At 30.7% G+C, this 23,689-nt stretch overlaps 1 protein-coding gene across 3 annotated transcripts in view; it reads right to left on the bottom strand.

The window, feature by feature from the left end:
* Positions 1–21,053, bottom strand: part of LOC129944559 (transcriptional regulator ovo) — a 46,779-nt gene extending 25,726 nt beyond the window's left edge. The window contains exon 1 of one of the 3 annotated variants that reach the window (XM_056054080.1): positions 19,748–21,053. In XM_056054080.1, the coding sequence (XP_055910055.1) occupies positions 19,748–20,024 (277 nt within the window). In that variant the 5' untranslated portion in view covers positions 20,025–21,053. The remainder of the gene's footprint in view (positions 1–19,747) is intronic. The other 2 variants (XM_056054084.1, XM_056054081.1) reach the window with 2 other exon arrangements.
* Between the last annotated feature and the right edge of the window lie 2,636 nt (positions 21,054–23,689).

A 23,689-nucleotide genomic window follows, 5' to 3' on the forward strand; every position in this document is an offset into this window, starting at 1 on the left:
TATTTAAAAATGAAGATGCAACAGGCAATAATAATTTAAGTTGTTAAGAGTTGGGGCTATCATTCAGGTAAAAAATAAAAAGATTAAATGAAAGAGAGGAAATAAAAAACTTGTTTTATATGACTTAAAAAGAAAAGGAATACAAATCATAAATGCCATAATAACTATTCTAATTAGAATATGAATGTGAGAAATTTATAAATTATGACAGATAGATAAATCTTATCATCTTGTGTTTTGTACTAAGTATTGCAAAAGTTTTATCAATTTATTATCTCTTTTATGACGGAATGTCAAATTAATCCTTTTTTAATGGAAGTGTCATATTAAATATTATTTGCGATTACTTTAACGTTCTGACAGTTGTCATTTGTTAATCAGTATACATTTCTTTGTATAGCTATATTTCCTGTTTTTAAGATATTTTTTTTCCCAATGATATATGTACATGATTAAATGAGCAAATAGAAACAAAAATAAATCATAATCGGACTGTTAATTTGTATTCTTCGTTCTTTAGAAAAATCTACTACGACAACAGAAATCTGCTAACCGTAACCTTAAATCATAAGGAAGACAACCTATACTTTTATGAGTTGACAGATAATGTACTTTTCAAGAATTCGGCATTTTTATTATTTATTTTTATCGTCACTAAACTGTAGTATCCATATTTACTTCTAAAAATCAAATGTAACAAGGGCCTGATGTCAAATTCAACAAAGTGACGTTTTTGAATAAATAGAAAAAAGATCATGGATGGATTTCAATATCTGTTAATTTAAAAGTGCTTTTAATCAAATAGGACATTTCTTATTATTAATTTATAAGCTCCAAAAAATGAGCCATTAGAGAAATGTCAATACCAATTTTTGTCACACAGTTTTATTCTATTTGCCAAATGTTGGCTGTCATCTTCTTCGACAAACTCACACAATTATCTATTCTTGCATAAGCACGGTCATGATTATTATGGTATGTATACATGAGGCAGAAGTCATTGACCATGATCATGTTATTTGTAATAGGAAGGAAACAATAAAATATAAATGTCATTGACCAAGCTTCTGTAGAGTTATATTAGTTTGCGTTTTTTTTAGAAAAAAAAATGATAATTCAGTTCCCGCAAAAAAACAACATACCTAAGCTATTTACATAAATTCTCCGATAACACCCACTTCGTTAGAAAGTCCCCCATCATAGTAGTTACCAACATTGAATGTGTTAAAAATGTAAATTTCAAAAATGTTTTGTTTTTGGTTTCAATTTTGTTGCTGATGTTGTTTGATTTTTCTGCGCATTACTTTTTCCGGACTAAAAACAAATACAAAAAAGTAAAACTACAATCCAGAGAATCAAAATATTTACATCACACCTACACTACTAAAAAACAGATAACATTTTTTGAAGTTTCGCATATACAGTTTGGTTAGGTTTTATTAAACCGCAAAACAAAACCTACCCACATGTCAAATAAAGGTAAAGTGTGCGAAGAATTCCGCTGTATTTTTTTTTTCACTGTTCGTCGTCGCCTTGTTATTGTTGTTTCTATACATTTTAACCAAACTGTCATTGTACGTTCGTATCATATACGCTTTACGTTCAAGAAACTTAGAACACAAAAGTCATGGAGGAGGTTTTTTAACGTACTACACACGAAAAATACACAACATGAAGGCTATGTTGCGAGTTTTATTAATTTTTGAATCCCTCACTCACTCTCCGTCTCCAGGAAGACTATTTCTTCTTTTGAAACCTTCTCTTTTCTCAAGACCTAATCAAATATTCTATTCACGATTAATTGTATCATAATGTACACGTATACATAGTTCAGTGCTTTTTTTTTTTACAAAATATGCGCAAGTTATAGTGAGTAGGTAAGGTACCTTAAGTTAACATATTTATGTTCTATCTCCTTTTCTCTTTATACTTCATATTGTTGAAAGAATCATTTTGTTCCGTTGTCGTGGCTTCTGTCATTCTAAAAGCAATAGACTATGTCATTCAGAATTGTTTTGTTGTTGTTGTTATTGTTTATTTTTGTTTTGCATCTCCTCTAGCGCTAGTATCGTTTCGTTTTGTTTGTGACATGTTGGTTTGTTGAATGTTAACATGGTTTATTCTAAGAACGTGAAAAGAATAGACAATTATTATGGAAAAAAGGCTATTGTCCTTTTAGAAGTTGAAGAGAAAAATCAACTTATTACGATGCAAATTCAACACCGTTAGCCTGTTTTGGAGCTGAGATCATAAGCAATGTGTCAGCATTTTTTGTCAGCACTTAAAAGTAGGCTCATTAGATACAAAAAATGTTTTAAGTACCTTAGGATCGTCAAAATTACAAAACAAGGCTGCGGAATTTTGTGTTTTGACGGACTTATAACTCTAAGCACAGTTTTCAATGTAAATTTGTATAAATTCGAGCAGCTTTTCAAAAGCATTAAAAGATTTAAGATGACAGATCACTCGTCAGAGCACATTCGGAAAGAGCACGAATTTGCTGTCCCTTTTTTTGAAAGATTCTTTAATTTTTTGCTATAAATCTAATTTTGCATCATGTTTTTACCTATGCCGTGAGTTTATTTGAAATGAAACCAACTACTTAAACAATGTTTTTAAAACAAATATGAACTCGACTCCAATCTTGAACTTCAGCTGGACTAAATTGTTGGTATATTGGATAGAATATTGAAGAACTGTAACCTAATGTTTATCAGAAAGATTCAAGGAACAACAACGTAGTTTAAACGCAACCGCATTGTTGTCAAATGTTAAATTTGAATGTCATAAATGTGAAAAAACGTGTAAGCCCCAAAGTTAATGTTTGCATCTATAGACAACATCTAACTGAATTCAAATTCGAACAAAAAAACTAAAACCATCAATGTTAACTGTCAGAATTTAACTGGCATAGCTTCACAAGTGCTTAAAACATTCTTCCAAGTATAGATATAAAACGCCAAACTTATAACTACTTATATACATATCAGATCAAGGTTAACATTGACATAATACGTTAATAATAACAGTGCATTGCCAAGTGGAACAAAAAATAAATTACAAATAAATAAAAAAAAATACAAAAAACGTGTGTGTTGGAGAGATGTAATGTAGAACAGAAAAACCACTTTTGCTTCTAAACGAATCACATGCAACTGTAACGTATATTCAATATAAATATCTATAAGTATGCATTATATATTTAGTTAATACATGAACGCCGCCACCGCCGCTGTGCCGCTGCCATGTGTTGTGACCTTGTACACCATTTTGTTGCAGCATTTAACGATACAAGATGCATTGATAAAACTTCATTCTAGGTTAATTAGTATTCTTATAGCTTGACGTTTAATTTGTTTGATGTCTATATACGAGTATTCGAACAAGTGCTGTGATATGACAGTTAGGTCAAAGCTATTTCAAATAATTTGTATAAATTTGTATCATCAACAAAAATGATATAACTCTGAAAAATGCAATGAAACGTCATAAACAAATAGCAACAGCACGTCCGTTCCGTCGTCGTCACGCAGTCGTGCAAATTTTCTGCTGCAGAACTTTATACTCTCATACACCACGACAAATCCGTCCAACCTTACGTTTACCGGCTATTATTCGTTGACCTAAATTTTATAAAGCAACTCGCTGAATAAAATACGGTAGTGTGTAAACTCTAGAGTATTGTTGTTGTTGCCACTTACGCATTGAAGCTAAAAATAAATATTAAATATCGAAATAAATCAGCAAACAAACGGAATGCAAACATCGAATATCCATAGCGGTGCTGCATTGCATATATTCGTATACTTATACAAATTTTTTATGTGACAGACTGACCGACCAACCAACCAACTAGCTTGAAAATGTGACAGTCCAACGATTGTTTTGATGGTGCTGAATGCACTGCCTCTTGCGTCTCCACCCAAAAGCACAGCTAAAGTAAATTGTGCTTACAACCTAAACCGATTCTAATGAAGAGTACACACTCTGTACACTTTGTCGTTTGAAGTTTGAAGAGACCTCTAGCTATGTACTTTTGTACTTACAATTGAAAATGCAACTATGCATCACTTTTAACTGAATATATCTTTGCGCAAATCTATCTTTATAGGAGAATTTATATGTATAGAAGTTTGGTTTTTGTTTATAGTGTTTTGTTTGTTATTTCAATTTGCAAATGCAAATTTTTATTCAAATTCAAACGGACGCAGCAGTGCAATTGCTTAGGTGCGTCCATATACAAAATGTACAGCAACTTCTGTCATTCTATAGTGGATCGTATTTAGAGCTTATTTAATTATATGGTTAAGGTGTATAGAACAGATGACAATCATACACAGAAAAGTGCAAACTATATTTAAAACAATTTATAATTTGTTAAAGTAATAACAATACATTGTTAGCACAAGTTTTGACATCATGTCTCAAGGGAACATGTTTAAGTATGTATTTTGGAGACAAACACACCTTATTTCAAGAGAAACATTGTGTAAGTCCTTCAAAATATGACATTTTGTCATGTGCCTACTTAAGTCTAAACTGACCTTAAAATAATATGGACTTTTTTAGTTGCGTTCAAGTGTCACAAAATTTCTGGTTCTTCTAAGATAAATGTCATTCTCCAAAGTGACGAATGGGATAGATAATAGGACTTCAAATGTAAAATTTGTGACTTTGTTGAAATGTCAGAATTCTTTTGGTTCAAAACTTTTTGATTTTCTTCTTATTGATAGATTCGTAAAGTTTTCTATTGATGCACTTGACATAACTGAGACAAACGTCATTTTCATCTTCAAGTCTACACCGTTTTTCATGATTGTATAAAGGAGGAAACAAACCTATTATGCAAGGCACCACCTTTTTTTCAAACATCTTTAGTCCTTTATAATCTTAGAATTCACTTAACAAAGCCTGCACCTCTAGGGCACACATTTGTATTAGAAACTTAACCCTTTTTGCATGAACAAAAAAAAAAAGAACAAGAAAAAAACTCAATCAAAAGGTGAATTCTAAGGCAAATTGGGTATCGACAGGATATGCAGACAAGATGCAAAATTTATTTCCAGCAGGTGGTACATGTACCTGTACCTTTAGCCAACCCACAGATGAAAAATAAAAAGGGATCTTCTGTGGTTAAGCGAGAAAATTACTATTGAAAGACCATAATATATTTTTGGTGCAGACACAAAGTGTCAGACACATTGAGATGTCCGCCTCTAATAATAATAGGATAGTAGTTCCTTAGGTTTGACCATGTTATTATTTTTTTTTTTTTTAAACTGCGGTTAGGTTTGTTCTTCTAAGCAAAGTCAAAAAAAGGGAGCATTTTGCAATCGTCAAAAAAAGAAACAAAAGATTATAACAGGTACCGCCGCTATATTCTTTGGCGCTGCTGATGGGCATATTGTTATAGAATTTTGAGAATTAAGACGTCAAGCTGCTTGGTGATTATTTTTTGTTTTTGTTTAAAGTTTTAGTTTGATAATCTTTTTTTTGTTTTGTCTAAGATTATGATCTGTCTGGAAGATTGGAAAAATTATGGGATGGAACTTCTAACGCCTCTGAGTAAATATACTTGTATACATATAAATTTCAAAAGGAGCAGTTAAAGGCGTTAGCTAAGGGTGTTTGTTGTCTTTTAGGAAGGGTTGAAATTTGAAAGATATACAATTTAATTATATAGTATCAAACCAAGGTTAGAGAGGTATATGTTGCTTTGCAAATAAATGATCATGGCTCATGAGTATGGTATTATGAAACATTTTTATTTTCTAAGAACACTGAAACGACTTAACATTACCTGTCACTAGAAATGTGGGCACTAATTTAAAACAAACATTAGACAATTGACTTAAATTTAAGTTCATTCTTTAAACTTTTCTAAAATTTTTTAAAATTATATAATACTTTTTGACATAAAAAGGAAAACATTCGTCCTTTTTTTCATTTTTAAACGTCAAGCACGTGACTTTGTTGAGATGTCAATTTTTGGTAAGAAATTTGTTTTCGCTCCCACTTTTGTTTTATAAAATGTTATCTGTCAATTCTCACTGAAAAACTCCTCTATTAAAAATAACAATTAGTAGAAATGGATACGTTCATATCTTTATCCTAATAGATCTTTAATGATGATACTGCTTTACGGTAAAGCTATAGTTGACGGATAATACTTCAGTTCTAAAAAGTGGTGGATGTGACTTTTGATTTCTTGAAAAATTCATTCTTAAATTGAATTATATTTGACAGCTAAGTCATTTTAGAACTAATGTCAAATATTAACATTTTCTTCAGTGTTGCAATAAGAAAGTTAAAAAAAACGAAAACTTTTCACTTTTACTAGACGTGTTGCACCATACCTATCGTGAAAACTCCTGTATTAGCTTGAGACTGGAGTAAAAACATGTCTTGTACACGTAGTATTTAACTAAACGAACGCGTAAAGTATTAAAGTGGTCTTGAAATTTGCCTCAGAACTGCTTGAAAACAGACGTTTATTATAAGAATTGAAATTATCACTTTGTTAAAACTGACAAATTTTCATTTTTTGATTTGTTTACATTATATTCCTTTTAAAACATTTAATTTTGTCATCGCAATCAGACAGAATGAAATGTCACAATATGTCGCTTCAAAAGGTTCCAATGTAGACAACATAATGTATTAAAATGTCAAAAATCTTAACTGTCACTTTTGATATTGATATAACGTAGTATTCACATGAGCGTGACCAACGACGACGAATGAATTACAAAATGTGAGTTTATATATGTACATACGTTTGAAGACATATTTTACACAAATTCTTAACAAAACGATAGCAATATAGTTTCTATTTGATGTATGATGCATACTTGAACTTTTCAATATAATATATTAATAAATTTAAGAAAACAAATTTATGTGTCACGAAAAAAACTGCAGTTGATACGAACTGTCAAACTTTATTCGCGTTCCACATTATCCACACTCGCAACGAATAAAATAACTTAACCTAACAAATCATTTTTGTTTTTGTTTCCGTGGTGAATGGTGTTTGGCTGTCAAACTTTATTCGCGACGAATTAAAAACTCTCATGTGAAAGAAATGTCAAAATCAACGAATATTCGTTAATTCGTTGGTCGTTGGTCGTGCTCATGTGAATAATGCTTTAAACAAGGTATTCGTTCAAAGTTATTTTGTGGATTTTATAATACGTTCCACATTTTTTTTGAATGCACATATCTTGCCACTTGGAGAGCTGAAATTTCAGTATTGTGGTCAGGGGAATTTCCACAGAATTTCTATATCAATTCACATACTAAAGGCGTGAGTAATATTGATTTCATACGTTCCACACTTTTATTCACTTTACGTTCACAGTTCAAAGCTATAGGTGTAACAAATTTCAGCAGTTCATAACATCATCTACCTACAGCCTTGTAACATAAACCAGAATTCCCTTTAAAACAATATTATTAAATAAAAAATAATTAAATCGAAAGTGCTCGTAAATAATCATGTCCAAATAAAAATTAGATTAAATGATATCTCCACAACATAAATCACAACTCAACAACTTATAGGTATGCCACTATATTACTTTATATGTTTTAAGATGACCCCTTTTAAAAAAAAGCCCTCGATTACTCAAGCTTCATTTTTTACGAAATTTCTAGTCGCATCAGAGACACTTCAGGTCATAAAACTCAAATACCTGAAACCATACCTACTAAGATCAAAAAATAGTCAACCCTATGAAAACATCGCATATTCACAAAAAATACTGCGTGATGATGACCGGCTACAACAGCAACAACAACAACAACAACAAATGACAACTCTAAAACTGAAACTCACATCGAACTAAATATGACGTAATTTTCTGTCTCCATTTAGCCTTGAAAGCCGGTATAGATCTAGAGCACCACATAGCGCATAAACTAAACAAACATACCTACATTACATATATTGATGTTGTATAGCTGATGTAGCCGTTGCGTCGTCGTCGTCGTCGATCGTGTAGTTGTTGCGTTTTTTTTGCATTTCTTTTGACTCAGATATTTAAACAAAAAAACACCAAACAATATGATACCTACAGATATATTTTCTTCTTTTACATCATCTTAACTTGAATAAATGTTAAAATGTTGTACCTATAGCTACTCCACCAACAAGCAACAAGTCGGGAGTTGTGAGCAATCTACCAGTTTTTAAAAGCCGACTGAACACACAATGTCCATCTTTTATTTTCACTGACATCATTTTCTGACTTTTTTTTTCTTTCGACTTCTTTTGATTACATAACAGTTATACCTATATATATCGGTTTAACATAACTGACTACGACGACGACAGCAGCGACACACAACAACGACGACGACGTCATGCAACATAATTTTTATAGATGAAAATAAAAGAAAGAAAAACATAACCTACACCTTTACTTCAGATAAATCGAAGTATTTGTCGAATTAAAAACGAACACTTTGAGATGCCGGAGTGAGAAACATCAATACATATTTTTTAACATTTTTTTATTTTACTCTTGGTTCATCCATAAACTGTCTTCAAGTATGTTTCATTACCTGACATACGTTTATTCTTGAAACCGAAATGGAAAACAAGTTCAAAACATAAAAATAGAAGTTAAAAAATAAAAAAAAAATACAAAATCTGTTAAAGCAAATTATAGAACTTAATGCGCTTCAGATTCATGGTTAATGCGATGCGGGTAGAGAGAAGTGCATTGCTGGCCTGCAGCACTACTCAGCGGCACCACCACCACCACCACTACCACCGACCGAAGCGAAGCAAAGCAGTAACCAGCTATGGGAATTAACCTTGGTCTTGGCATGGATTTCTTATTGCAATCTGTATCTTTCTCATGTAACTATATCTAGATATAACTTGGTACAATGTAGTTTACAATATTGTCTTACAATATTCAAGACTCTTTCAATATCTATATCTACACCTATCCAAGAACAGATATACCAGCTGGCTTTGAAGAACTCGGGGAGTTCGAGTTCATATTTGAATTCGAATTCGAATACTCCGCATGTGAGGAGTTATATATGTACGAGTATATTCACGCTGATGTGGTTGGTGGGCGTTACTGGTTCTCTATGGTAATGACTTCTCTTAATGGCACTCATATCTTTCGACGAACTTGTGCGAGCTGTAGATGCAGTTCATTAAAAGATGGATGTTAAACATGGTTCTGACTAAATTACAACAAAAAAAAAACAACAACAATAACAACAAAAAATTACTTCAGTATCTGTAGATCAGTATCTATGAATTTATTTATTTATTTTGTTTTTCTTATTTAATCGAACCGCTAAATGAGACAGCAGTAAAAATAATTCACCTATACAAACCTAGCTCTGAGTAAATATTTGTGTATAGGTCTTTTTTTGTATAAACCAAAATACAGAAAAAAAGATATATATATATTTTATTTTAATAAATAACTTTTAGGTCAGGGTTGACTTGTGATATTGTCTGGAGGCTTGATCTTGCGTGTGTATGTTGGTATATTACATTTAATTTTTGCTTTTGCAAATTTATATCTTCTCTACTTTGTATTTCATTCATTTTTTAACTTTTTGATGTAAGTTTATTATAGAAAAAATTTGTATGTATGTATGTATCTATGTGAATAACAGTTTTTTTTTTATCTGCTTTTTACTGTTTCCATGTGTGTTTGCATCCATTGCTCATCTATTTCATATTTTTTATGAAGCTTTATCGAAAAACACCGGCTTTTCTATTTGTGTGTTTATTTTATTTATTTATATTTTATTTTATAAATATATGTACATAGGTATTTATATTTAAATATTTTTACAGTTGAAAGTTGATGATAATCAGTTTGCACGTGTATTTTGCATGACGAAATATACTTAAGCGGCATTCTATGGAATTTGTTTTTTTTTTTGTTGGTATACATATTTTGTTATAATTTGTTGTTGTTGCTGTTTTGTGTCGTATTAAATTAGTAAAAACAAGTTTAAAATATGCAAATACATATACACATTGTAACGGTTAATTTCGATAATCATTTTTTTTTAAATATAGATGAATTTATTGTGTGAGATCATTAAAATTATATCAAATACGTAGTAAAAGATAAGCAAATATAAAAGAGTTGAGTAGAAAACTTTTTTTTTTGTTTTTTTCAAATTGATTTTTGTTTGTATACAAAAATCGATTAGAAAGGAGCCATTTTTGGTAAATAAGAAGTTTATCTAATATTTTGTTTGGATTTAATATATTAAGCTTGTTTTTTGAACTTTTTGGGAGGCAGATATGAATAAAATCAATTGTTTATAAATTAATAATTTGTTCGACACCAGAAAACTCGTATCTTTTGAATTTTATTGCAAAATCAAATAAGTATGCCGTTAGAATCTATTTTTAGAATTTATGAAAAAATTTCAAGTTTATGACGCCTCCTATCGTTATGAACAATAATTTGGGTCTAAAGTATGTACATTGCTTCAAAGGTCAACAATTAAAACTCCACCTACACTGACTTAAAATTGTTTTTTTTTTTAAGGTTGTTAGGAAGTTATAAGTGTTTGTCGTTATAATCTAATTGTTTTACTGAATTCGGTTAACGGTTTCCAGTAAAAAGTTCAAATGTTGTAACATTCATTGCGGAGAAGAAATATTTGAGCCTGATTACGTAGACTCTTTTGGACCTTTCGTAACTAAATAGACGCGATGAATTTAAATGTTGTATTTGGACTGTAGTTTGGATTCAGAATAAAAACCTGTAGATCCCCTCCATCCCCTCCATGTCTGAAATTAATCGCTCACAGGAATAGTTTAGAGTTGTACGAGTATATTGTTCCACCTAACTTATAATTTTATTTGGGCTTGCATTGGTACAATTTGTATATGGCCAAAAATTTAAGTCGTACGCCATAGATAAGTGAGATCCAAATTTCAGTTAAAGAATTCACGTATGGTATGAGGGTGTAGCTACATCAGTAAACAGGCTTTTGCAAACACTATCTAAAGAATCAAAGATTAATTTTATGTTACGAAGTGTGGTATCGCTCCTTAATTGAATTGTATCTCCTTTCCAATGACACTTGAAATTTAAATGTTCTAAAGCCTTTGTATATATAACCCATTATTTGTGATCAGTGCCCAACAACAAGAATTTATCTGAGTTGTGATTAAACAAGCTAAGCAAATTCATGTGTTTTTTTATTTTAGTTATACAAAAAAAATAATTATTTTCAAGACAAAAATCAACACAAAAAGACTTTTAACAGACTGTTTAATTGAAGTTTTAACGAAAACGTTTTTTCAACATGTAATAATCTAGATTTGATCGAGTTTTGAGGTATCACAAAATCAAGTTCATAAAAATTACATTCAGCGACGAATCTTTAATTTTTGTTTTCCTATAAGATCCTTTTTTGTAGGTTACAAATATAGTAAATGGTAGATAAATCATCAATTCCAGTTTCTACCTGTTTCTTTCCTACCATAACAAAGGAATATGATTATATCCGATTATTGTTATCCTCGTCTATTTCTTTTTATAAGAATTTTATAGTAAACCGTGTCATATGAGACATTTGTGTGTGCGCAGGTAGAAGGACTTTTCTTATTGTCTACCTTTTAATGTCACAAACAAAAAAAATAATACATATCCAGTTCTACCTGCGTGTATCTGTATCTTACACACAATACAGAACACTCACTGGATTTTTATAAAATGTATTTTTGTGTATTTTAAATTTTATCAATCTGACCCACTCAAATTGGAAGGAAAAAAAATAAAATAAAATTTAAGTACCTATTAAAAAATGTTCGAGGTTTTTTATTTATTTGGTGTATTTTTCTTCTTTTTCTTCATAAAATGTAATCTCCAATTTATGTTTCACTTTTGGATTTTATATTTTGTTTTTCTGTTTCGAGTGAAAAAAAAAGTCAAAATTGCACAAGAATTGTGTCGACACGTCAGAGTAATTTACGACCGATAATTTTTGTCTCTGTTTTGTTTCCTTTTGTGTATGATGAGTATTTGATTAAATTTTGAATTTGTTTTTTTTGGGATGTTTGCTTTTGGTTTCAATTTCGATGATGAATGCAATATGCATGTGATGACCTGTTGGGATGGTATTTCAATTGTTGTTATTTTTTTTTCTAAGAAAAAACTGTGGGTGGAACACAAAAATGCTGTTTTAGTGTAGGCGAAATATGAAATCATTTGTTAAATTTTTGTAGTCAGAAATGAAATCCTTTAATTGCTTCATTTCATTCTTTTTATCTTATTCTTCAAATCAAATTGTATACAATTAATATTTCTTCCATTTCATCACTAAACAAATAAAAAAGAAGGAGTTCATGATTTTTAAATTCATATCATAATCAATTATTCTCCCTTTCTTTTGATATATTCAACCAGATGTATATATTTTTTGAAGAGTTTCGAAGAATGAAGAAATAAAATGAAAGAGTGCATCATCCGCCAAAAGAAAACCTTTCACTCACATCATCAAAATCATCCCCTTTAAATTTTTTCATTGTCAAGGTTCAAAGTCAGCAAAATACAAAATAAAATAAAAGAGGTATATTCACTGATATGTAATAACTAGGTCTGATGCTTTGATGATCATTTGATTTATTGTTAAAAGGATTGAATGCAAGTTGCACTCAAAAAAGGATATCAAATAAATTAAGCACCTGCAGTTCCTGTAGAAATTGAGCGATGTGTGTATTTAAGGAATATCGAATGTCTTATAGTTTATCCTTAAAAAAAATTCAAGGTTATATATTTTTCTAAGTGCAATTTGAACCGAAAAAAGGAATATCAAATGAATTCCGCAACTGAATTTCCTGTGAAAATGTCGCCGTTTATCAAGTTTAGTTATTTAAAAGAAATTTCAAGGTTATGTATTTTATCTCAGTACATAGATGTTTTTTATTGGATACGGATCATATTACTCATGTTGTTCACAAAAATTTTATAATCGAATAAATTTTCTCTTTCAAAGAAGAAAGACCAAAAATGACAATTGTATTAAAGTATTTGTAGGGAAACAGAAGAGTTGAGCTACGAACTTACAAAAAGAATTTAATTTAATGTATGGAATTGAAATGCGTATTTTTTTATAATATAATAAAATAAATAAACAGTATTTTTGACGGATATAATCTAAATATATTATATTTAGCAACGTTGCATAACAAAAAATTGTTATTGAATTTTTGATGAATTGTATAAATTTTATTCAAATTGATACCCACCATCTCTTTATCGATTTTAAAGCCGCGTATAGGGAAGAGCTCTACCGAGCAATGTCTAGTTTTGGCATCCCTGTCAAACTTATCCATTTGTGCAGAATGACGATGGAAAATCAAACGAAGAATGACTCTTGCAAATCGCTGCTTCTTTGGACTTAGAAGGCAATTGAGAAGTAAAGTCCTCTATCGAGCATCTAAAATCACCATCTATAAGACACTCACTATTCCAGTTATCATTTATGGATCTGAGGCCTGGACCCTGTCAAAGAAAGATAAGAGCGTCTTAGGATGCTTCGAGAGAAAAATTCTTCAGGTAAGTTTTGGTCCCGTACGCATAGATGAAGAATAGAGGAGAAGATATAACGACGAACTGTACGGGCTGTACAGCGACACTGACCTAGTTAGCAGAATTAAAGTCCAACGGCTTAGATGGCTAGGACATGTAGAGCGAATGGACATCAACGCTCCAGCCCGGAAGGTCTTCGAATCCAATCCCGAGGGACGGCGCAGTAGAGGTAGACCGCGACTCAAGTGGCGCACCTTAAGTAAGTAAGTATGTTTATAAATTTTATTAACAGTAGACTTTTTTATCAGTATCCTAAAATATTTGTTAAGGTTTGCAGTTATTCCTATGATCTATTACTTTAGGAAATGCATAGAACTTTTGGCTTTAATTAAAGATAACAGAGCATTTTATTTCACAAGTAGCCAAAACCAAAAAATACAAATTTTCTTTAAACAAAAACTTTTCCTAAATGTTTGATTAAAGCAAAAATGATTAGCAGAAGTTACAAGCCTAATTTGTGTTACACAATTTTAAATACTATCAGTACCTGTGGCATGATGTGCCATCTAAAGTTTTTTTTTTCACGGGTACTACCTCCTGCGAAGAATTGACAAATTCTCCAAGATTAGGATGATGTGTAGTCAGGTCTTGGGTTCGCTTCCTGTCTGTGTTATCTAAAGTTTTTTGATTCTTGAGAGAAATGGACAAATCCTCCAGAAGCAATTCCTGTCATAAAAACTGCTTCTGAAATTAGAGGTTCGGATTCGGTATAAAACTGTAGATCTCTTCATTCCAGACAACATGAATCGCATAGAGGAATGGTTGAGAGTCGTAAGTCACTAGGCCATAGTTCTCGACGGACTGTTGCGCTACTTATTTATTTAATTTTAAAAAATGAGTTATGTTGAGCTTAGTTGATCGAAGCATAGATTTTGAATTGAAAAAGTCCTTAACGTGTATTTGCTAATATTCTTGAATCAATTTAAAGAACAAACAATGTTGTTAAATGAACATTTTGAACTTTGTTTAAATTCTCATTTAAATAATTAAAATGAAAGAACTGGCTAACGAACTTAAAAAAGACACAATTTTTTTTTGTGTTAAGCTTCCAGGTGGCTTCACCTAATTTTATCAAACTGTTAGCCTTCAATGAATACTGTGCTAACAAAATAACAAAAACTTTAACAAGTGCACCCTCTTTTCAATTGAATTTGTTCATTATTTCCGAGTGTTATAAATTTCAACCATATCCACGCCTCCCTATTTATTTTTTGTAATTTCACAAAAGTGTACTTATTCTAACTACAAGCAATGAATAATTTCAAATTGCGAACTTTGCCAGAGGATAAAGCCTCGTTATACCAACTGGACCTTAAATTTATTCCCAATTTATCCAGATGTGCCGAAATTAAATGGGGGTACCTTCCTAACTACCTAACGCTAACAAAAAAAAGTGCAGGAAGTCGTGATGGTATATCCATCGAACTCTAGCGAGTTTTTTTTGTTGTTGTCAATCTTAAAGTCCTTAAGGGTTTTGTTTTTTTGTATTAAGAGAGATATAAAATTTGATATTTCTGCATTTGCGTTTGTTTATCTGTTTGTTTGCCAAATAAAAATGAAATGAAAAAAAAACAGCATTTAACCATATCACCTGTTCACCATTTGTCTTTTGGTCGCGCTAGAATTTAACTCTCAAAATACTTCAGAATTTATTTCAACAACTAAAAAAAAAAATACAAAAATAAACAGAAAACAAAAGTTAGAATGAACACACGAATATTTCTACCTACTCTTCTCGATATTTAACCAGAACAAAACAAACAAAAACAAAAATCTAAAAGATACGGAACTCTAAGTTTCGCGAAAGTCAAATAGATACATCAGCAAGCATATGAGACAGGTGTGGTCTTATGTGTTATTTCATCCATCAACAACAAACAAAAAAAAAAGACAGACCAAAAAAGAATTGGGCGGTAAAATATAAAAACAATACGAAAAAAAGTGAAAATGATTTGTGAAGAAGGCGATCAAACGATTAAAAGGCTTAAGTTCCAAAATTCTTTTCATTTTAACATTCTTGTGCATATTGTAGATGGTATGGCCTCGACAAAGACCGACGACGGTATTTCGAACAAATTAAGAGACCATTTGTTTAAATGATCATTGAACACGTTAATTTAAGTGCCTAAGGATAATAAATTGTTTCGCTCCCATTGAATAATATTTTTGTTGTTTTGTTCATTTTTATTTTCGCCTTGTCTTATCTTCTTAGCCATTCTTTTCTCCCACTCATAGTGCGAGTTCTGTAAAGTGTATAGTGTAGTGTCTGTTTCAGTGAGTTGGATGATTTATAGATGTTTGAAATATACAATTTATTATATTTTGCAGTTTTTTTTTGTTACTTAATTTTGCAAAATAACAATATGTATATAACTTCAACCATGTGAGACAAACTTGAAGTCATTGAGAATCTTATATTGTATTCTAGAATTTTTTTTTATAGAAGAGGAAGACACGATATAATGCTCCACGGTCTGTTGGCAATGATTTTTCTTTTAGTTTTTCTTCTTCATTTTCTCAGTTACCATGGGATTCAAGATTTGTTTTTTTTTATTCTTCTTGTATATAGATTTTTCTCTACGGCTTCTTAATTTATATATTATATATCAGATAAAGCAACTTGTGGTTAGAACAAGTATCTATATCTATTTTCAAAACAGAAACACCTCATCACAGAGATAGATAGAGACTGGCTCCAAAGGAAGAGGAAGAAATAAAACAGACGCTGCTGCTGCTCGGTCTTGAAGGAAATAAATTGCATCGAATATAGAAGAGTTGTTATGTTGGTAGATGGTATGAGGTTATAAAAGAAGCCTTTGGAAGATAGTGTAGAGTGAAGTTGTTGGTGTTTTTTCACACTCTTGCTGAATATCTCTGTTCGTTGAACTTGACAAGAAGAATCGCTTTTTTTAAAGAGAAGAAAAGCAAAGATGGAGCTGCAAATTTACTCCCATCATGGAAGAATCTAATTAAAACATTTGTTCACATAAACCAAACTGTTTTCCTTATAAAGTTTAATAATGATAAATACACAAGAACGGGAGTCATGTGCAAAGTAGTTCTCTGTCTACTCTACATATATATTTTTATTCCTCCAACACTCTGCCCACATTTCTAAAAAAAATTGCTTTATATATTTATAATGACAATTTCTTATGTAATTGCTATCATTTAGATTCACGTCTACACCTTCTTTTCATCATCACAGAGTGAATTAATTGGAAATAGACTTAAATTACCGGTTTAATTTTATGTATACACATATTATTATTATTCCAAGTATAATATAGACGAGTGACGACAGAAAGATACAATTTTGCATCTTGAATTAATAAATTGTATTTTTGTTTGCAATTTTTATTTCTTCAATGCAAGTGTAAATTTGTTTGCGTTTAAGTACCAATTTTTAATTTTAACCATCAATTTGAAATCGAATAAAATTTTTAAATATGCATTTTTTATATCATGAGAATTTTATGAGTTTTAAAAAAATTTACGATCCTAAAATGAAGCAGCAGCTCAAAGTTATTAAATGAAAAACAAAATAAAAAAGCAAAAATGAGAGGGTGGATGTTTATTTCATTAGCTTTTAATTTTTTTTTAAAGTTGAGTTTTGGTTGCAGGTGATAATTTTATTTTTGTAATGAATTGAAAAAATGTGTTTATTGAAATCGATTGTGAAAATGACACCACTTTTGCTTTTAATTATACCTTCTTTATGCACACAAAGTGAAAATATGTTATTCTTTTGTTGTTCACGAAATACTTTATGTGTAATATTTTTTTTTATTTTTAATTAATAAATAAAAGAAACTCAAATGTAACTTGTGAAATTTAACAATAAAAAGTACATAAAATTCACTTCTTTAAAGGACTTTCAAGATTTAATGCTTCAATTAAGAAACACAGAGTGGGGTCTTTTTGTTTAAATGAGACAATCAAAGTTCTTATTGTTTGTTGTTTTTATTTGTCTCTACCTCAACGTAACGCCTACGGATTTTTTAACTTTTTAAAATTTGGTAATTAAATTTTTGACGTAAATGCAATTGATAAATTATGTCATCAACAAAATTCAGGACACGAGAAAGATATTAAAAAAAATAATAAAAACAAAAACGTAAATATGATATACATTTCTAAATTAGGTTGCATTTCTTATTTTTGACTACAACTTTTTAAATGTTTTTAGTGAAAAATTCTTCTTAAAATATTAATTTAAATTTATCTAAATTGTTAGGTAAAAATTTGTACCTTGAATAGATAATCTTAAATCAAATTTAAGCTTAAGGAATTGATTTAATTGATTTAAATATTCAATTCTGGATATTTTTAAACCTAATACTTAGTGTCAAAAACAATGCTTTAAATTTTGAATCAAGAAAAAAACACTTTAATAAAACATTTGTTTAAGTATTTGAAGATTTATTAATAATTATCAAACTTATTAAAGAACAGAAAATGTGAATTTTATGTATAAAGACAAAATTGTTTATTAAATTAAAGAAATTAACAATTTTTTGAAAATTTTATTTAAACCATTAAAACTCTTAAGAACTTAAGACTTAAAAGAAAAGTTTGATTATTCGTGTATTTGACTAGGCTTAAAATCATTTGGCATCAATTTAAAACTATTTTTTTAACTCTTAAAGTTTTAAGACTTACAAGAAAAGTTTGGTCATTCAAGGAATACTTGAGTTAGGCTTGAAATCATATGTAGTATAAAAGTAACGTAGTTAGTTTCTAAAATGTGTCCATATCTTTTTTGAAACCCATTCCAGTGTCTCTCCGATTTTTAATGATAAACTGTTTGGTCACTGGAACTTATGGTTTAAGACAATTAAGTTATTTCATTTAAATTATATACGATTTTGAAATTATTCCTCTAAAGGAAAATTAAAAAAAATTGTGCTGAGTTTCAAAAATAACACAAATTTTAAATTTGGCAAAAAACTACTTCCAAGGCTCAAATTTTGGTAATGCAACATTTGTACAACTGTTGTAGAATTGAAAACCTTTATGTAATTTTTGAAAGGAAATAAACATTTTAATCAGTTTTGGTCAAAACTTGACAATAGGTGAAAATCTATTTTGAAATTTAATTAATTAATAAGTTTTTGAGTTTAGTTTAATGAATTCTTAAACATAATTTAAAAAGGCATATTTTTAAACATATAATTATTGCATAAAAAAAACTTAAAGTTTAGCTGTTCGGATTTGAAATTTATTGCAAGAAGTAACAAAAAAACGAATTTCGAAAACACGCAATAAACCAAAGCCTTTAAATTAAATGATTAAGAATATTTGTTCACATTTTGTATGATGTTAAAAATTATTTATTTTAATCAAGGGTTGAAATAATTTTGGAAATACATTTTGCCAAAAAAAAGGGAATCAGTTTTTATGGGTTTAATTTAGATAAATCTGTGTTTTTCGCTTTTTCATCGAATTCAATTTTTAGCCGTTCAATTTAGATAAATCCGTGTTTTTCCCTTCTAAATCTCTTTTCAATCCTTTATAATTTTTGTTTTCCTAAAAACTATCACACAAATTTTCGTAAAAAAAGTCAATTTATACTATTTTTGTATTATTTCAAAAAATAACGTCACGTGAGATTTCCAAATATATTTCTTGTTTTTATTAATAACAATACATGGAAAGTCCCACCACATTTATTGAATTTCAAACATCCAACTAGAAGATAACAATTCACATACATTTTTCCTTCTACTTTAATCCTAAAAGATTATCTATACCTGCTATGCTAATAAGATTCCTCTCATTCGCAACATATCTCTACATTACCATGTACTTTGATGGTGGATTATAATCCCATAGGTATCTTACGGACCGTTAAAACCATATTACATATTTAAAAAATGCAACTTTCCAAATACAATATTGACTCTAAATCAATTTACCAAATAATTACCATTCAAAAATCTGCTTAAATTGAAAAGTATACAAAAGAAAACAAAATACAAAAAAAATCAGGTTTTAACCTCAACTCTTTCGTTTAGTTCTGGTTTTCTTCCTTCTACAAAAGGCGCATCGCAAAAAATACATATATTCACCCCCAAAATGATAAAAATCATTAAGATTAAGAATAAAATGAAGAAGAATAAGAATTAAGAATTAACAAAAAAAAAACTCACCTTGTTCATCGTCATGATCACGACGATTGAATCGCTTCCTCGCCACCAATGACAATGGTTCATTATTTGTTGTATTCGACGACGAAGTATCACTTTCATATCGATTAAATCCATTCGATGAAGGACCAAATAAATTAGATGATTTTTTTTGTGGTGATGATGGACTTAACGGTGGTACTAATCTATCGTCGTCCTTGTGTGATAATAAATTTTGTGCTTCCAACAGACGTAATTGCTGTTGGTGCAGACGATTTTTGATTAAAAATATTTTCGGCATTTTGGTTGGATGGAGTTTTTATTAAATTTAGTTTTTATTAAATATTTTTAATTTCCAAATTTTTGTTTGAATCAAAAACAATTTATAATCCAATGTGTATATATGAGCGTATTTTACAACACTAAATATTTTTTTTTTTATTTTTTCATATTTATTTATTTTTTTTATGATAAACACTTTCGTTTAAATTTATAAATATATGCACTTATATTATTTTTTAAAATCATTTTTGAACATATTCTTCACTATCTTCAAATTCCTTTGTCACTTCAAGAATATCTTTTTTTTGTTAAATTATGTTTTGAAATTCCTTTTTTTTCTCTGGTATCTATCTATTTATATATTTTCTTATATTCCTGTTGGATTCTTCGTCTTTGAAAATGCGAAACGAAACGGAGATCACGCGAACCGAGATCCACGAACAATCACGCTAGAAGAATACCAAAAACCACACAGAAAAAAAGAATACACTCGAATATAAAAATTCCTTTTATATTATTTTCTTGTTTTTTTGTTTTATTCTTTGGAATAGGTTTTTTTTTGTTGTTTCTTATTAAATTTTTTCTTATACGCGAAGATATAAAACAACCCGATATATCCAACGAGACGTTAACGAAAAAATCCAAAGGAGAATATAACGATTATCATATGGTTCTAACTTCGAGAACTGTGCTGGAGAATGGTGTACACAAAAGTGGTAAGAATACAAAAAAGAATAAATAACACTGTAGGAAGGTATGTTATTCCAAAAAGCAAGAAAAACGCGTGTGTCCTCAGCGATGGATCGTCTCTTACTGTATTCGAGCGGTGTTTACTCAAAGTCAGTTAGTTCCAGCTTAGCACCGTATACAACAGAAAAACCTCATTACAACAACAACTGCGAACTCTACTCTAAAAGCTGTTCTATCTCCAAAGCAAGGTATAACCGAATACCGAACCGATGATCGGCACAGCGGCGGCGGCGGTAAAAATAAATAAGAAAAACAAAATGCACAAATACCACGATGATGATTCCCACGTCGTCGCTCGTCGTCGTCGGTATTCTCACTTTAGCTCCTCTGGTCTGCGTCCGTTCGTCGCAAATGAACAGCTACCTTTGCAAATGGCACCGCACCACACCACACCACACAATAATCGTCTTCACGGTGCAGGTTGCCCATATAACTCTCATACATTGACATTATTCGATCTGCTAACAGCAAATAACAAACAGCACGTTTGTGCCGTTCTTTTGGTGCTTCATTTTTGCTGAGACCAGAGAGTGTGTAACGCACCAGCAATCTCTCGCTCTCTCTGCGCTCAGAAAAAACGGCAAATGAATAGAAGGAAGCAGAATAGGTATACAACACCAAGAAGAAACAAAAAACAACAACAAAAACTAAACTCACGACAAACCTGTGTAAACCGGGTTTACCTGTGTTTTTGCTTAGATCAACGACGACGCGTCACCACCATCATCATCATCATCGTCGTCGAAGTCGAAGTTGTCGTCAGCGTTCCCACAATATTGCCTCATCTCCCAGAGTCAAGGTAGAGGTAAGCCCCTATGCCTATATGCCGCGATCAGGTTTTGTGCACCTCGCTTCTTTATCTTCATCACCACCACAAGACAAAAATCGGAACCCGATCAACAAAACCCATGCAAAGAGACAAAAACAACAACAAAATTTGCACGCATTCATATACGTATACGTTTACAATACACAGTATACCAACACTTTACTAACTCACCAGTTACCACTCACCTGACAAGAACCGTTTCGATCGGAAAATACAGGTAAACCAAGAGAAAAAGAGAATTATGGAGAGGAAACGATCAACACGGCTCTCTCTCGCTCTCGCTATGACGAACCTGGCACTCTTCTGTATAACGTTTCTTTTGGCAGAGTGTGTGTGCAGTGAGTGAGTAGTGCCAGTGAGGTGTTTTCTCACAGGTGTGATGGTCATTTACAGCTAGCTTTTTGTTTGTATTCACATTCACACTATCCGTGTAATGTTTGATGGTGAGAAAGAGAAAAAGAGAGAGCGAAATATTCTTACAAATAAAACCGCTTCATTTCTCTTTACACTTCACTCTCACTAGTCACTACTCACTTTAGTGTTGTTTTTTTTTTTGTCTGGTGTGTTTATAGTTCTCACACTGACCGAACTCACCTGTTGCATGGGGGTTCTCTTTATTTTTATAAGCTTTATCTTTGTTGTTGTTGCACGAGTATCTTCAAAGAAGAAGGTAGATAAAATTTGCGAAAATTCTTAAAATGGAGAAAGATATTTCAAAAAAAAAATATGAATTAATATTTATTTTAAGGAGTTTTTTCTTATTCTTCTTTTTGTTCTTTTATTTTTCCAATAAGATCCACATTTGTATTCTAATACTATCCACCTCTTCTTCTTTACCTTAATCTTTATCAATTTTTCTTGTTGTTGTTGTTTAAGTGAAATACCTGTTTTACCTGTTTCTATACCTTTTGTGATTTTTATTTCTTCTTTCAAATATACCCCTATACGTCGCCTACTAACACTGTTATAGCGGAATGAAGTGCTCAATCAGATTTTTTCGTCTTCTTCTTGTTCTTCCTTTTGTTGTTGTTGTAATTGTTGGTCTATTCTTCAGTTTCTTATGAGTCTTATATATGTATGTAAGTTCGAGGCGTTCTTGTCCTTTACCTTCATTCGTATTCAGATAGTGATGTTGTGGATTTTTTTCTTTCATAGGTAATTCTTCAGGTTAACATTATATTTCTTCTTCTGCTTCTTCTTGTTCTTCTTCTTCTTCTTCGACTTGAGTTCTTGGTTTAAGCTGTGTCTATACTGTTGGTTTGGTTAGGAGGATAGAATGTGTATTTTTTTGTTCTTAGTTAATTCTTCTTTCATGGATGATGATGATAATAATAATGATGGAATTGCAGGTAAGTTTGCGTTTAGGCATTAGGTAGCGTTGCGTGGCGTGGAATTTTATTACAAAAAAAAAACAAGAAAATAGAAGGAAGAGGAAAGGAAAATAATAGGTATTGGTTTGGTGTATAGTATAGACGAAATGTAGGGAAAAATACGGGAATATAGGGATGTCGAGGCTATAGCTAGCTATCTAAGAATATACCAAAGAAAAAAAAATATATATGTATGTCTTATGAAGAAAAAGAAGAATGAACGGATGCATCAAGTAGTTATGTTACGTTGTTTTTAGTGTTTTTTGTTTTTTTAATATTATTCATTTTTTTGTCTTATTCCTCTTCCTCTTAGGTATATCTAAAGAGTTACAACTTTGCGTGGTTGCGATTTAATAAAATTGGTGAGAGAGATGATCTTGCAAGCAGGCAGGCAGGCAGGTATTCCTCCGTGTATTCTGGTTTGCCTTTATCTTCATGATGATGCCAAAAGTTTGGTAGGTAGGTAGGCAGGAATACCTAAGTAAGGTATGATCGCAAGGGTGAATTGATTGGGTGTAGATTAGAGTGTATAGGGACTGGGAAATTCATAGATGAAATTTCTTTATTTTTTTGTATTGGAATAACAAAAAACTACAGGAATTAGTAAAGTAATTTTGTGGATAAGCCTTTGAAATATAGGGTAGCAGAGCGGCAAACATACTAAGAAACACTTCGCATTTGGATTTCTATTGAAAAACCATTTCAACATATGTATTTTAAAACTTAAGTTTTTAA

Source organism: Eupeodes corollae, chromosome 2 (assembly GCF_945859685.1).
Source record: "Eupeodes corollae chromosome 2, idEupCoro1.1, whole genome shotgun sequence".
Lineage (NCBI taxonomy): Eukaryota > Metazoa > Arthropoda > Insecta > Diptera > Syrphidae > Eupeodes > Eupeodes corollae.